Genomic DNA, 15,181 nt, shown 5'->3' on the forward strand with positions numbered 1-15,181 from the left:
CAATCGTGCATACACGCACACATCTATATGTGTCTAAATACCCATACCTAATTTATGTAACAAATATCCAGGTGTCAACAAGGTGACGAGTAAATGATGCTTGTAAATTTGGACAAAATGAGATGACAACAACAAACAGAATAATTAATAAATAATAAACAATTATTCAAAGCAAAGAGACATAACCCTTCAATATAGAGGCATAACCCGTCAAGAGGAAAAATAAATATCATGTTTTAAATTGAAAAAAAAAAGAAGGAAAAAAAAAACCAGGAACAGTTCCTGTCTCTTTAGAATCGACATGATATTAAATCTGACTTCAAATAGCCTTTGATTATTACTGATTGATTGATTGTTCCATCGGAATGTATTATTTCTTTTTCTGACATTCAGTGAGTATGTATCCATGGTTCGACAGAGCGTTGGGGCTTGAGTTTTTAGTCATTTCGTAAACAGAGCTGTCTCCTCTTGATTGCCCTGTGGTTTGAGTGTCTCGTGTCATTATTTTTTTTTTTTGCCTTTTCTGAAAACATGTGACTTTTAATTCTTAACAGATTTCTTTGTTTTCTTTCCAACAACTTTTTTGATGGGCTCATTTTAGTCTAATTTTCAAAATGAAACAAAAGCAAATTTGCCAAAGCAGGTTTTGACAACAATACATATGGTAGTGGCCAAAGGAAGCTGTGATAATGAAGTCAGTAAATTTAATTCTGTTTTAGTCTGTCATGTTCATATCCATAAGGTCTGAGGAAATGCTTCCTGTACATGTGCATCTAAAAAGTATAGACCTCCTTTCTGTCACTCTTCTGATTTAGGTTGTCACTCCTGCTGCTGCACCAAACAACATTACACCCACGGATTTCTTCACTCGTCCACTTTCCACTATAAGTCACTGTCAGGTTTAGTTGTCATCAAAGCTTCATCCCTTGTTTTAAGTGATTACTGTAATTAATCAATTGGCTCGATGTAGCTCTTTTTTTTGACCAAGTGGCCCAGTTTGTGACTGTCAGTATCTGCAAGTCTGTTTGCTCTGTCTATAGACATAATAGCTGTTGTTGACAAGCTCTATCTTTATGTTGCCTCTAGCTTATATTCTCACCTTTTTTTATGTCATTCCTCTTCTTGCCCCTCCCAACACACACTTCTTTACTTTAATTTCTCATCTCTTCTTGAGGCCACACAGCTTGCTTATTATCTCTTTCAGATTTATGCACAGACACAGACCACCCTCTTGTCCTCTCTCTGATTGTGTTTTAGACACGCACACAAACACATGCACACATGCACACACACACACACACACACACACACACACACACACACACACACACACACACACACACACACACACACACACACACACACACACACACACACACACACACACCATCAGTGTTGCAGTTTTCCAATTATAGTCACTCCCACCTGGTGCACTAGTGAGGACTGTATGTGCCAGAGGATCTTTAACACACATACACACAGTGGATGCTACCAACAGAATGTGTGATGTCATCCCTTCCTCTCACATCCCTCCTTCCTTTTGTCTGTCTCTCTACCCTCCATCCCTTTCTCTCTCCTAAATTGCAGAGAGAAGGAGACATTTTTAATCAAATTTTTTTTTAAAAAATGACAGCACAATATATCATGTCATCCGAGCCGTTAATGGCTCAGTGTTTCTGTAGATATGCACCCTGTTGGCGTGACATTTTTAAAAACACATTTACACTGCGTGTGTGTGTGTCTGTGTCTGTGATTGTGTCTGTGTGTCTGTGTCTGTGTGTGTATCATCTAAGTTTGTCATACGTGACTTCAGAATAATAAGCAAGTTGATGTTTATTTTTTTCTAGCACAGCTATGAATAAAACTTGATTTGTTTCTTTGGTTTTTTTGTTCATAAAAAAAAAATCATTCTTTACTTTTTAACATTACATTGATTTTTTTTTTTTCTTGTTAGAAATTCATTGGCAAAAAATACATTGTTTCGAAAATTAGGAATCAATGCAAATTAGAATAAGATTACAACAAGATCCAACACCGCTAATGGTTATGTGTATAAAATTTAATATAAATTGGTATATTACATTGCAGTGGTTAAAAGAACTGAATGAAACATAAGTCAAAAAGTGAATTTTTTACTTCTACCATCAAAGGCTTATTTTTCTCATATTTTCAACCAGCATGCTTAAAATTTTCATTGTAATCATGAAATCATAAGCAATTACTGAAGCTATTTGATATATGAATACCATTTTCAATTATTATATTCGCTCCAGCTGTGGTCAAAACTGGTAGCCGTCTATCATTAATATCTACTCTACTACATTAAATCAGATTTTTTAACATTTTATTATTAGACAGTTCTAACATGAATAATGTTTACTAGACTTTATTGTTATTACACCATCAGTTATCCAGAGAATAACTGCCGCTTTAGCAATGTTGCCACACAAAATCAAACTCTCTCAAACTTCTAAACTGTCAAAGAAATGTGGAGAATATAAATGCACATGCGTGTGTGTGTGTGTCTGTGTGTGTCTGTTTTTGTCCATACATGTATATTATAATTTTTAACATACACACACAGAGAAACAGAGAGAAAAAGCATTTTTATCTGACAACGTACCCCCTTGTTCATCCTCCTTTTTTGGCCTTTTATATTCTCAACTGCAGCAAGTTCCCCAAAAGGTAATAGGCCTGAAATCAGACTGAAGAGAAGGTCTTCAATTATTAATGTTCCTTTGAAGCTGCCAATTAGAAAAGAATTGAGCCCCTTAGTGGAGCTGTTGTTTTCTTGTTTTTGTGCACTTTACGTGTCTATATGTATATCAACTCCTCCTTTCTCACCACTGCTCCCTGTTTTTTCTTCTCCTGGCCTCATTCTTATTGTCCACAGTCAAAATCTGAGTCAAGACTGTCAGGTTAACTCTTGCAATCCATACAGTGTTTTCTCTCAAATGAGAGGAAAACAAGTAGATTTTTAAATGAATAAGAGATGCTTCCTCAAGTAGCTTGTTGGCTGTCTACTTTCTGAAAGCTGTTTAAGGATGTGCGCACTGTCAAATCTAGAGGAATGAAATGTATTTAAACTCTCTTTCTTCTTTATTAATTCCTGAATGGTACCATCCCTCAGTGTGTATCTGGCTTTTTTTTTTTTACTTCAGTTTAAAAGTTTAACAAGGTGGCATTTAGAACTGCATTCTTTTATGGGCAAGTTTAGATCTTCAAAGGTTTCTAAATCTCCCCAAACAAAGATTTCCCTCGATGTCTGTGGCCTGATCATTTTGCAGACCTTTCTCAGACTGCAGAGGCATCGACTTTATCTTCTACAGCTTTCCTTGCACTTTGATTTTGAAAAATATGCTGTGAATATTTTTCTGTTTTCTTTTGAGTTTCAATTGAGAAATGTGTGTCTGTGTTGTATCAGTTTTATTTTTCTTTCTTCTGTTCCTTTAATCCAACCTCTAACATATTTGGCAGTTGGAGTTTTTGTCCATTTCATTTAATGAGAAAATGACTGACGTTGTCCTCCACTGAGTTTCTGAATGACATAAATGTATTCTCTTTTCACCTCTTCTGTGTTTCCTCTGTGACAATGCTGAAGTCAGACATACACATATTTTACCCCCCCCCCCCATCTCTAGGGAGTAAAGAGAATATTTATTTCCAGTGGGCAAAGGGATACTAAGTGTGTTTCACATTTTTCTTTAGCTTTCAACAGTGGTTTCAAAGGGACCAATTTGCACATATTACAAGTGCTCTACTCTTTTTTAGAAGTGCAGCTTTGCTGTGACAGCAGTGTGACTTGGAAGAGTTTTTCACCTCTGGGTACAAACACTCCCAAACTTATTTTATTCTGGGTTCCAACATCCTTCCACCAATCCCTCATGAACTGCAAAGCTTGAGTTGCGAGTTTATTTGGAGTGCAGTTGACATAGACCTGGTCTTAATGATGCAATTGAAAGGGTATGCCCAAAAACTTCCCTTCCTCATCAACATCTCTTCTGTTAAGAGTTGAGGTCTCTGTTTTCTTAAAATAAGTAAAAACATTTTGTAATATAGGGGACTGATTTAATTTCTTTGCTGTAGCAGTCAGTTGCTATGAGAATTGTCTTGGAGGATGTGCTCATTCTTTCAATCAAACTGTCTTCAATGTCTTATTAGGGATTTTATTTGTTACGCAGATGTTCCTCAGAAAGTTTAGTTCTACAGAATGCAAAATTATGACACATTATGCAAGACAATTTTCTACGTTTATAACAGGCTGTACTGTACAATCCAGGAAACATTAAATAGTGTACTGAATCATCACGGCATCCACGCTGCTCCAAGAGCAAATCCCAATAAGCCCTTTCTCCATTATATCTTAACTGGACAGTTTCATTAACTCTTCAGTTTACAGTAAAGATATTGGTTCCAAAGGAATGAAGTCCAACAAAAAACCTGAATGTTCCACATGCCCTGTGCAATAAATATGGCTACGGCTGACTTTGCTTTTGGTGATGTGTTTTAATTATACTGACTGGCAATGTCACAAGACTGACGGTGAGAATCCAAAAGCACAACAGTAGACAAAAGTCCAAATCCATAATTTATTTCAAAAGCTGAGTTCACAAACCAGGTAATAATGCAGGGAACTGAACAGAATATGCTTTTTGTATAGTGGAGACTGATTGATCGATGGGTTGAAGGTAACTGAGGCAACACAACCGAAGGGGATGAATTTGTGTGCAAGGAGGTGGAGAAGGTTCTGAAAAGACATGACATGTTAATGCAGGAAAACACAAAGATTAAAAATAAACTGAGGTGTTTGCAGGAGTCATGACAGGCAGAGCATGACTGCTTATTTCAACCACTCATCTACACCTGCTCATCTTCGCAAGTGCCTCGATCTAACTTAAGTTGTGATTTGGAACTATGTAACCACATTGACTTGACATTCAAACAGTCTCTGAAATTTACGCCTCACTGGCACAGTCAAGATAATAAGCACTTTGCCACTTCATTAGTTTGAGTTAAGTGCAATGCTCAAAAGCACTTTGGCAACAGATGAAGAGGAAAATAAACTACCTGTGGTGTCTTGCCCAGCTTTTTTCCAGATGTTTAGTCAGTAAATTTCAATTTCTTCAGTTGGGGCCTAGTTCAGCTGATAGTATTTCTTTAAAATATAATTTTCTCCATTAGAAAAGATGGGACATTGTTGAACAAATGATTAACAAAGTTATTCCCTATTGTTGAAGATTGTTTAATCTTCATCTTCAAAGATTCTGTATGTTGTTGGAGAGTCTCATTCAGTCAGTTCATGATAAACCTGCAAGGTTCAATCTCATACAACTACTTTCAAATACTAACGAGAAGTCCATTTGCCTCAGATTCAATGTTCAATGATTTTCCAAGTTAGTTTTCCATCGTTATTTTCAAATATTTTCCTTTCATAAACTGGAAACAGGAGTTTTTATTCCAGTTTTTTTTTTGTCTGTTTTGTTTTAATGTAGCAGGTTGGTGGCCCTTTGTTGGCTGTATGTGAAAACCTCAAGAGAAGTCAAGCAAGACAAGTTTTATGCTAAGGCTTGGTATCCATAGTGATGTGACTTGGCCGATCAGCCTATGAGAATTGGTCCTGAGTAATGGGGCCTCAATGCAGCCCTGAGGGAATGGTGTGTATGAAAGAGAATTTGCAGGATTGGTAGTGTGTTTGCTACTGAAAGCATCCGCTCCAATTCACATTTGAATGAATTGGTTTCAAGTGTCTGGCCATTTGTCCACCCATCCCATCATGCGTCTATCAATTTGTGTGTGTGTATAAGCATGCATTTGATATTGTAACCTCTGTAGTTTGTAAGTCAGGTCCAGACTTAACTGGTTGGCATCTGCTTAGCATGTTAGTCAATTATTTAAAGATCTTAAACCTCCACATGACTGAAACTCGACATCATTACATCTTACTGTAAGTTGGTTAAGTAGTGGTCCAGGACCAAACTTGAGAGAGTTCAGTAATACCTCAAACTTAATCACGTGAAGTATTTGCTATCTTAATGATAACCTTGCTTATCATTAAGATAGCAATGATAAATGTTGACCAGAGTCATTAAAACGATGAAAGTAAAAACTGATCCGTCTAATGTCAAATTACTCTTCTCATTGGCTGCTTAGAAATAGTAATTTCTAAATTGTGTACTGTACTTTGTGTGTGTGTGTGTGTGTGTGTGTGCGTGTGCGCGCGCGCTCTTAATGCATTTGCTTTTTGTTTTTTTCGTAAACAGGCATCTCTCAGGCAGGATTAGCTACAGTAATTCACCTTCTTTGATTCAGTAATATGCAGTATTTGACATTCCTCTGGGACTAGAGTGTCTGTTGTGATCAAAGGGCAATGAATTGGGTAACAGTATGCACAGTAAGTTATATGCTTTTAACTTTTTGCTTGTGTCTGTTGTAAATACAACAGCAAAAGACTCTTCACACTGACATATTTCATGCACTCTTGCTGGGGTCACACTTTTTCCTAAGAATTATTTTGTCTGTTCTGATATCTCTGGTATTTTCCTCTGATCAAAAAGGTCACAAAATACTGTCAATCTATTTATAGAAAGATGGATAATAAAAACACTCTTTCACCTATTTTCTACCCATCTCTGCAAATCACTGCATTGCAATTTGTCACACTTTGTTAATTCACCTAGTAATGGATCCTATTTATGAGCCAGGAAGCTTTACTCCATCACTGTTTTAGTCATAAAGTAAGTCCTCTCCTTTCTTTTAAACAGACACACAAACAACAAGGAGCAAAGTACTGTGATGGCGCCAGCTTGCGCTTCTCCTCTCATTCTTCATGTTTTATAATCACATTGTTGGTGCATTATGACTTATCAGGTCCAACAGAGGTAGTGGCCAATAGCAGGTGGTTGCTGTATTAGCGAAACAAGCATCTGTGTGCACAGTGTGAGTTTCTTTTTTGCCTTGTAGCTGGTTGTGCTTGTGTGGGTCTGTTCTTTTCTCGGGACCTTGTGAAGATAGGCAGGCCCCCATTGCTGGTTATTTTAGCTCTGTCCATGTCCCCCTGCCAGGCAGATAAAGATGGGATGTTGTGTTCTTATCTTGGCAGTGATGTACCTCAGTCTGTCCCAGTGAAGCAAGGGGAAATGAGACAGACTTTGGTGGCCGCTGCAGGTGCAAAGTCCTCTCAATGTCATCTCTTTTCACCTTTTGATTTTACAAGATACTTTACAGCAGCAAAGAAAGTTCATACATATATAGAATAATGAGTGCTGCATGGGTAATGGCGCTAAACATTAAAGGAGAGTGGATTTTTTGTTTTTTTTTTACTTCGTGAACCAACCAGATTTCAGTCAGAATGAATAAATCTGTAAAGTAATCAGATTTTAAATCATTTACTAGTACAGCTTTGGATGACAGAGATCTAATGTTCAAGCATCTACATTTAATTCTCCTTTTATTTTGAACTGTTGCAGTGGTGGTGGCGTGTTAATTTTTAATAGATTTTCATGTACAACTACTCTTAATTTAAGGATCACACTCATTCTCTATGGGGTTTTGCATGTATAACTGCTCTGATGGAGGTTCAGAGACAAGCGAGGCTGCTACTCGGCTCCCTCGTCTCAACTCTGCACTGTGGTTTTCGTTCACTGGTAAACTCTGTCAGATTTATAGATACAAGCTGTTCCATCCAAAGTGGGACTAATCCTGTCTCTTGTATTTGTAGTAGGTCATCTCTAGATAGTCGGTCAACTGTCCTCACCTCAGTAACTGTAGAATGATGGCATATTGCTAAACAGAGATGTAACTGTCTTGGATATCCTCCCAGCCTTACTGGATTCTCCTCACTTTGGGATGCATTTCCAATGCAGGGGATAGGTTGTTTAGTAACTAATCATTTGACACACAAGGAATGAGATCGAAGGAGCAACGCCTTAGCCATCATTAAGATAAAGCTAAGAATAGAAATATGATAAGTCAATAAGACGAAAAGGTAAGAGGAATGTACAACAGTTGACACAGTCACTAACTGCAAACATGTTCAAGTATGGCGATGGTGCTTACAAAGAGTACAGTAAACCCATCATCTGCATAACAAAGAATATACTTAAGGTTTAGATGTCACACACTTTCCTATTTATTTGACACTCATGCATATATGTGTGTTTAATTATGTGGCATGCAGTGTTGTCTGCATGGAACTTCAATTTGAGACGCACATTTCTATATGCGTAAAGGGCAGAAATTACTCTAAGACAGCAGTGAAATATGAATGTGTCAAACGTGGGCGAGATGCTCATCCTGTAGGCCACCGTCCGGCACGCCTCCTGCCCTCCGCTTCATGAGGCAGCTTGCCCATCTCCAGCATTGCCTCTGCAGCCGGAAGTTATGACTCACAACTTGGATGGTTACTATTTTCGATACTTGCTCATAATTTCTTCACCATCTCTATCCTACAAAGAGGATTTCTTCACTTTATGAAAAACCTGTTATGTAATTCTGACAATCTTCCCCTTGTGGCTATTGGATGTTGCTTTTTACAACAGTGTCAGTAGATATGTGTCAAACACAATATCAGACTCATAATGCTATGTTATGTTGTTTGCGATCACAGCACAGTGTAGTGGACGCCATGTAAAGCTCAAAAGGACAGTGCATTACACACAAACAACAGTGGAGGGTATCAGTTTACAGCTGCAAATCTCAAGATGCTTTAAGGCAGAATGGAGCATAGATGAAAGGACCGGATGACAATCCTGTGCAATTAGAAAATGTTTTTGTGTTGCAAAACCTGTAAAACACCACATAACCATTAAATACAAAAATCAAAATTCACTCTGTTTTCATTCATTCCATCAGTAATCTATAAATAATAGAAGAAAAGCAAAGCAAGTAAATGACTCTTTGATGTTCACTCTGCCCTGCTCTGAATCACGTCAAGTTGTATAGTTCCTGTCCCCCTTGTCACCTCCTTTTCTCCTCCAGGTTTCTTTTTTACTGCTGACCTCAACAGCTCCTCCTCTCTGCACTCCCCACCCTGTCAATTCCTGACATTCCCTTTCATTTCAACGCTATTTTCATCCCAGCTGCCCGGCTTTCTTTGAAGTTTCCAGAGGTAATTTTGAAAATCCATATACAGTACATTATGAGGAAAAGTCCTGCATCTGTCAGGAGTTAAATTCAAGATGAGATGCCGACGACCACATTCGCACATGTCTCTCGTCCTTTGAGGCGAGACAGAAGGAAAGGGAGAAGGAGATGGTTGAATGTTCAGGGGAAAACTAACAAAGAGTGCTGGCCTTCAGTGGAACCACTGCCACAGGCCTGCTCTGTGTAAATCGCTCTTCTCTCTCAACAGAGGGCACATTGTAAAGGAAGGTCAAATGCAGAGGAGCTGTGTTCTGTAAAGCTGTGTTGTATTGTTTCAGAATGGAAACTTGCAGCGTAAAATGCCAAAAGGGATCATTGTATGCACCAGACAGTAAACTAAAGCTTGTGGAATGCTGCTATATACCAGATTGTTTTTTGTTCATTTTAAATGCTTTGTTTTGTTGCTACTTTATGTACATGTGCATTTTAAAATATGGATAACACCTCTTGCCAGATAAGACTTGTTGGGGAGATCAGAATCATGTAAGGTTTTTTTTAAATAGATTTGACATAGTGGGCTATGATTAATGAAGAATGCAACAATCAATGCACTTTCATTTCACCATCAGAAGGCCTGGGAATCAATACTTCCTTCTTCATCACAAAGGCTTCGCGCTACACAGGTCTTTAATACTTGTAATAAACCTGGAAGAGTTTCATCCCTGCCCTCTCGCTAATTTATTAAGCGCAGCATGGTGTCTATCGAAGCCAAGCACTCAGAATGTCCATTAATCATATGTGACAATTTCATTCACCTAAGTTAGCAATGCAAAAGTCTTACATACCATATGCACATTTTTTTAGTTGAACGTATTGCTTTGTTTTTTCATTATTTGACCACAATTTTTTTTAATTTTTAATTATAATATACTATTCTGATACACGAAGGGAAATTATTCATCCATTCTATCACACACACACACACACACACACACACACACACACACACACACACACACACACACACACACACACACACACACACACACACACACACACACACACACACACACACACACACACACACACACACACAATTGACATTGTAAGTTAAGAAAATGTGCTTATTTTCAGCACTAATCTTGCAATCAAACCATTTCAACTAATAAAATCAGGATTAATATATGAAACATATGTGAAACCAGGCATCATTTCCAGAGTGTCTGAAAAAAATGGCAGCTGGTTGGGAAACTGAAAACTATTTTTGAGACATCATAGCCAACATACTGCAGGTCAATATGTGTATATTGGTGTAATATTTACATCAGAAATATTTGGGTTGTTAATTTGAGGTGGTGAGACTAACTTTGCATGCCTCCTCTGTTGTTTGTCTCACTCTCTTTAAAACACTCACTATCTCCCTTTACCAGATAATGAGTGTCTGAATTCTTTTTTCATATATGTTTAGCAGTGCTGGGAGACTGGTGTTGGCCCAGAGTCCCTTAATTATTAATTCGACTTTATGCGCTGGCCGTTTGATCATCCCCACATAACTGTGTGATTCAGATTTAACGAGTTCCCCAGGACTCTGTTTTCTCTGATTCTGTCTCTGTCTCTTTCTGTCAGGCTTTTTTTCTCTAACCTACTGCAAGCAAGGCATGAGCCAAAAAAAAAAAAAAGACCCTAAACCAAAAGGCACTAAAATGAAAACTTTTGATAGACGGTTAAATCAAAAGGTTTCTGCTCTTTGAGACCATTAAAACTTAGTATGTGTGGTCCAAGTGAGAATTTAACTGCTGATTGTTTAGGAAAATGTTATGAGGTAATACAGTCCTACTTTTGAAGATGGCCATTAAAATAAAACCTTGCTGCTTCATCTTCCCAATGTCCCTTCCTGAGGTCATGCTACGGAACATTCCCTGTTGAGTAATGTTTGCAATCAACAGCACCTTAGCATTAAATCAAAATCAGTAACAAGTCACCATGATGATGAGGAGGTTGTCCAAACAAAGAGCAAGAAAAATGTAGGAGAGATTTTGCTCTACTAGTGTAACAAGTCTTTTTGTTTGTGCTAATGACATCTACTTTTTCTGTCTGTCTTCCCCTTTCCTCTCTTTTTGCTAGCACCACCACGGTTCACTAAAGTTCCCATTGACCAGATTGGTGTCTCAGGGGGTGTGGTTTCATTCGTGTGCCAGGCGACAGGTGACCCCAAGCCAAGGGTTAGCTGGAACAAGAAAGGCAAGAAGGTCAATTCCCAACGTATAGAGGTGAGTTAACATCTTGAAGGAAATATTTGCTGCTGATATTTAGTGTCATACAATATGTTATAGTAGAATCCTGTCATTATCTAATGTAGTGTTCATGTTTACTGCATCCATATGAACTTTACCCGCTAAAACATGAAACTCACAGTTGTTTGTCTCCTGTTTTTGATTCGGTCTGCGAATAGTTGTGCGTTGCAGCCCCACTCTTTTGTTGCTTTTGCTTCACCACACAGCCTTATTCAGGGAGGCATTTTCATTTATTTTCTTTACCCGCTGTTTTTTACAAACACTTGAAGACAGCAAGTACCGATCTTTTTTTTGGACTGGTTCTTCTAACCTCCTAATGGTGTGTGTGTGTGTGTGTGTGTGTGTGTGTGTGTGTGTGTGTGTGTGTGTGTGTGTGTGTGTGTGTGTGTGTGTGTGTGTGTGTGTGTGTGTGTGTGTGTGTGTGTGTGTGTGTGTGCGCAACATTTGCTGTACTTGCCCGTTAAAGCAATACAGAGCCCTCCCATTCCTCCCACTCAGTACTCTTTGTACTTGACTGACTTTCCTGTCATCACATTCTTGCTCACAGTGCAATACATCCACATACCTCTGTGTGAATGCACGTTATTCATGGTTTTCTGTTTTCAGTCTATGGCAGGCATCCCAGATGGCATCTCTAAAAGGCTTGATTGATGGGCAGTGTCAGTGTTAGTTAAAAAGTTGCTTTCATTAACAACAGCACCGCACACATACACTGGCACAGCTTGATGAAAATCGAAAGGGAAGAGGCAAAAAAAAAAAAAACCATGGGGAAGGCTAAGCATCTCAAAGGAGGACAAAATAAAGAAAGCCAATTTGTTTGTACAGTATATATGTTCTCCTTTGCATGCTGAATGACAAACACAGCCAGTGGCATGAAAAAGAGCACCTGAATGGACGCTTCCCCTCCATGACATGAAGAAATTTTAAATTTGTTTTGGAGTAGTGGTTTTATGTGTTTCTGTTTTAGCTTCTAGACAACTCTTTGATATTGATCATAATGCCATGCTCTGCAGTCTTTTTACCCTAATTAACGACTCAGCCCTGAGACGTTCAGCAACAGAGCAGCAGGGTTGTCGAACACTTATTCTTATCTGAAAGCCATGCTTTGCCCAGACATCTCAGCACAGAAGCCTTTTTTGAGATAGTGTAAGAAACAGTTACCGGTTTCACTAACTCATTGACCAAACATTTTCAAATATAAGCTGTTGTTCCTAAAATAGCAGTCAGCAAAATATTCTATGGAGTTACACATGACTGGTAAATTCAATCAGAAATAGAATTTATAGATTATTTTATCAATATAGAAACTTCTGATAGTAGCACTTGTAACGCAAATACAGCCTGACAATTCAAAATAGATGGTGTTAATGTATATTTAGCGCTTTCTTTTTGTAAGTGAGCAAATCATTTATTTATTTTTTTCACAGCTGCTGGTTTTTTCTGCTTAGAATTCCCAGCACTTGCCTGTGAGTGTATTGTGCTGTCAACAAGGTTCAAAACAAAGAGCTTTACAGAGAACAAAGGGCATAATTACAGATAAAAACAGCCAGTTGAAAACAGGAAAAAACAAGCACATAACACACAAAGATGGAGGGGTGGAGCATTGTGTATGTGTGCGTGTGTGCGTGTGTGCGTGCGTGCGCGCGTGCGTTTGTTTTTTGTTAGTGTAGAGGAGGGTGTGTGTATTTATATCAGGTCTGTACTTATGACCACGAAAGGCTGTGTGACAACAGATATATGAAGCCTTTCCAACCAAAACTACCTTGTATCCTGTTTCCAAGGTTTTGGTTTTGGTTACAGTTTTAGAAACTGATTCTTAGTAACATGATCAAATCCATACTGGTATCTCGAAAAAATGTTCACTGTGGTTCCACATGCTAAAATACTCACCTGCATTTAGGTGTAAAGCTGACAACGTAGCCATTGGAATCTCACATCATTTTAATTTATCCTTATTTGCACTCTACCATGCAGACGATTGAGTTTGACGAGGGTGCCGGCGCCGTGCTGAGGATCCAGCCCCTCCGAGCACCACGTGATGAGAATATCTATGAATGTGTAGCAGAGAACACAGAGGGCGAGATCACCGTCAACGCCAAGCTGTCCATCATCCGAGGTGAGTCCCACATTATGAAACAGCGTTCAAAGGGATAAGTACAAATAAATCATTAGAGAAGATGTGTGAGCTCTTGGGCTTTTTGGTGAATACGTCTTGCTTTGGAGTTTTTGTGCTGCTCTTGAAATTGAGTGATGCCTTAGACTTTTAAGTCTTTTTACATGGAATATTTTCTAAGCTGCTCTATTACTAAAGCTGTTTTGACTTTCACCATAAATACTCTTCTGCTGTGTTGTTCTGGACAAATTTCTCCCATAAAATTAAAACAAAAAACCTTTTAGAAGCATATTTCATCCCATTCCCATTCATCCCAGTTATTTTCAAAAATGTACTTCTCAAAATAAAATAAATTAATTGGACGACAATATTTGATGATGATGAACACAGAAAAATATTTCTCCTGTCTTCTGTAAAGGCTATTATTTATTGGACATCACACAATCTAAGACAGTGCTTTTACCAGAATCGTCGACAAAGCAGCAAAATTAATATTATATCTTAAAGCTTTCGTGCATGGATACATCAAACAGATTCATGTTCACTGCCTGCTGATGAAGGCTCTACAGGATACATCAGTTTGATAGAACATATCCATTCACGGTCATGCAAGAGCTGAACTGCTACTTGTCCCAAATTTGGAGTACAACATACTCCTATAGGTGCCAGTTTGGTTTCAGCAGACATGTTACAGTACATCAGTGGTTTAGCTCTACCTTAGAGGTTGTAGAGGACAGTATCATTGGCTAGCAAGCAAGTGGTCACAAACTCCCACTTTATTACTTGTTTATTTTAGCCAAGCTCGCACGCACGCGTGCACACTGTCTTCTCTTCTGTTCTCTCCTGCCACCATCTGCCATGTTTCCAGGCAGCATGCGAACAAGGCCTTCCTGGCTGTCAGATTTGCAGGCAGTCGGTAGGGGTGGTGGGTATGTGTGTCTCAGGGGAGGGCTGTTGGGTAAAGGGATTGAAAGCCAGGCCCAGCATACTGGGTGAGTTATTGTTAGCAACAACCCCTCAACCTGGAAGCATATAGTTGGAGGCTAGTTTAGCGTGAGTGCCTTAGGTGCCCTTCAAGACTTGACAATAATGACTAAATGTGATACTTTTGGATTGTGTTTGGATTTCTCTTCACATTTGGGACATTTGTACTGATGTCCTTGCCAAGGATAATAATATGTACTGCACAGTTTGGTCCTGTGCCACTGATGGTCAAAGTATTTTCAAAATGGTATCTACCATTCCTTGAACAATTTAATCCAACATGTCTGGAAGGAATCTTTTGTGGAGCATTTACCCAGTGTAGCATTAGCAGATAGCATAGCAGATAGGGAAAAGCCAAAAGGAAAAGAAGAAGAAGCATTAGCAGATAGCAAGCATCTCTCAAAAATGCAACATTTTTTGAGAGAGTTTCTTGTCTGGACCCCACATTTCTTATCGAGCTCTGTTAAAGTCAAGTCAAGAAAGCCAAAAACAATTGAATTGATGATTTTTTTAAAATAAATTCTACACTACACAAGTCCAGGCTTGTGCACATCAGTATGTGCACTTGTGTGACATAGCACTTGATGCACAGGGTTCACAGGAGTAGAAAGGAAATGAAAGGTTATTGGAGTCCGTTCTGTATGGTTTCCTCTGTATGCCAAATGAAGGCAGTAGTTTTGCTGAGGGAAGACCCGGAACTCGAGGAAGG

The 15,181-nt window shown here is 38.6% G+C and overlaps 1 protein-coding gene across 3 annotated transcripts in view; it reads left to right on the top strand.

The window, feature by feature from the left end:
* ptprsa (protein tyrosine phosphatase receptor type Sa) overlaps nucleotides 1-15,181 on the top strand; it is a 236,302-nt gene that overhangs the window by 105,837 nt on the left and 115,284 nt on the right. For all 3 annotated transcript variants that reach the window (XM_068320339.1, XM_068320340.1, XM_068320341.1), the window contains exons 4-5: nucleotides 11,206-11,351; nucleotides 13,350-13,491. In XM_068320339.1, the coding sequence (XP_068176440.1) occupies nucleotides 11,206-11,351; nucleotides 13,350-13,491 (288 nt within the window). The remainder of the gene's footprint in view (nucleotides 1-11,205; nucleotides 11,352-13,349; nucleotides 13,492-15,181) is intronic.

This window comes from Antennarius striatus, chromosome 7 (assembly GCF_040054535.1).
Source record: "Antennarius striatus isolate MH-2024 chromosome 7, ASM4005453v1, whole genome shotgun sequence".
Classification (NCBI taxonomy): Eukaryota; Metazoa; Chordata; class Actinopteri; order Lophiiformes; family Antennariidae; genus Antennarius; species Antennarius striatus.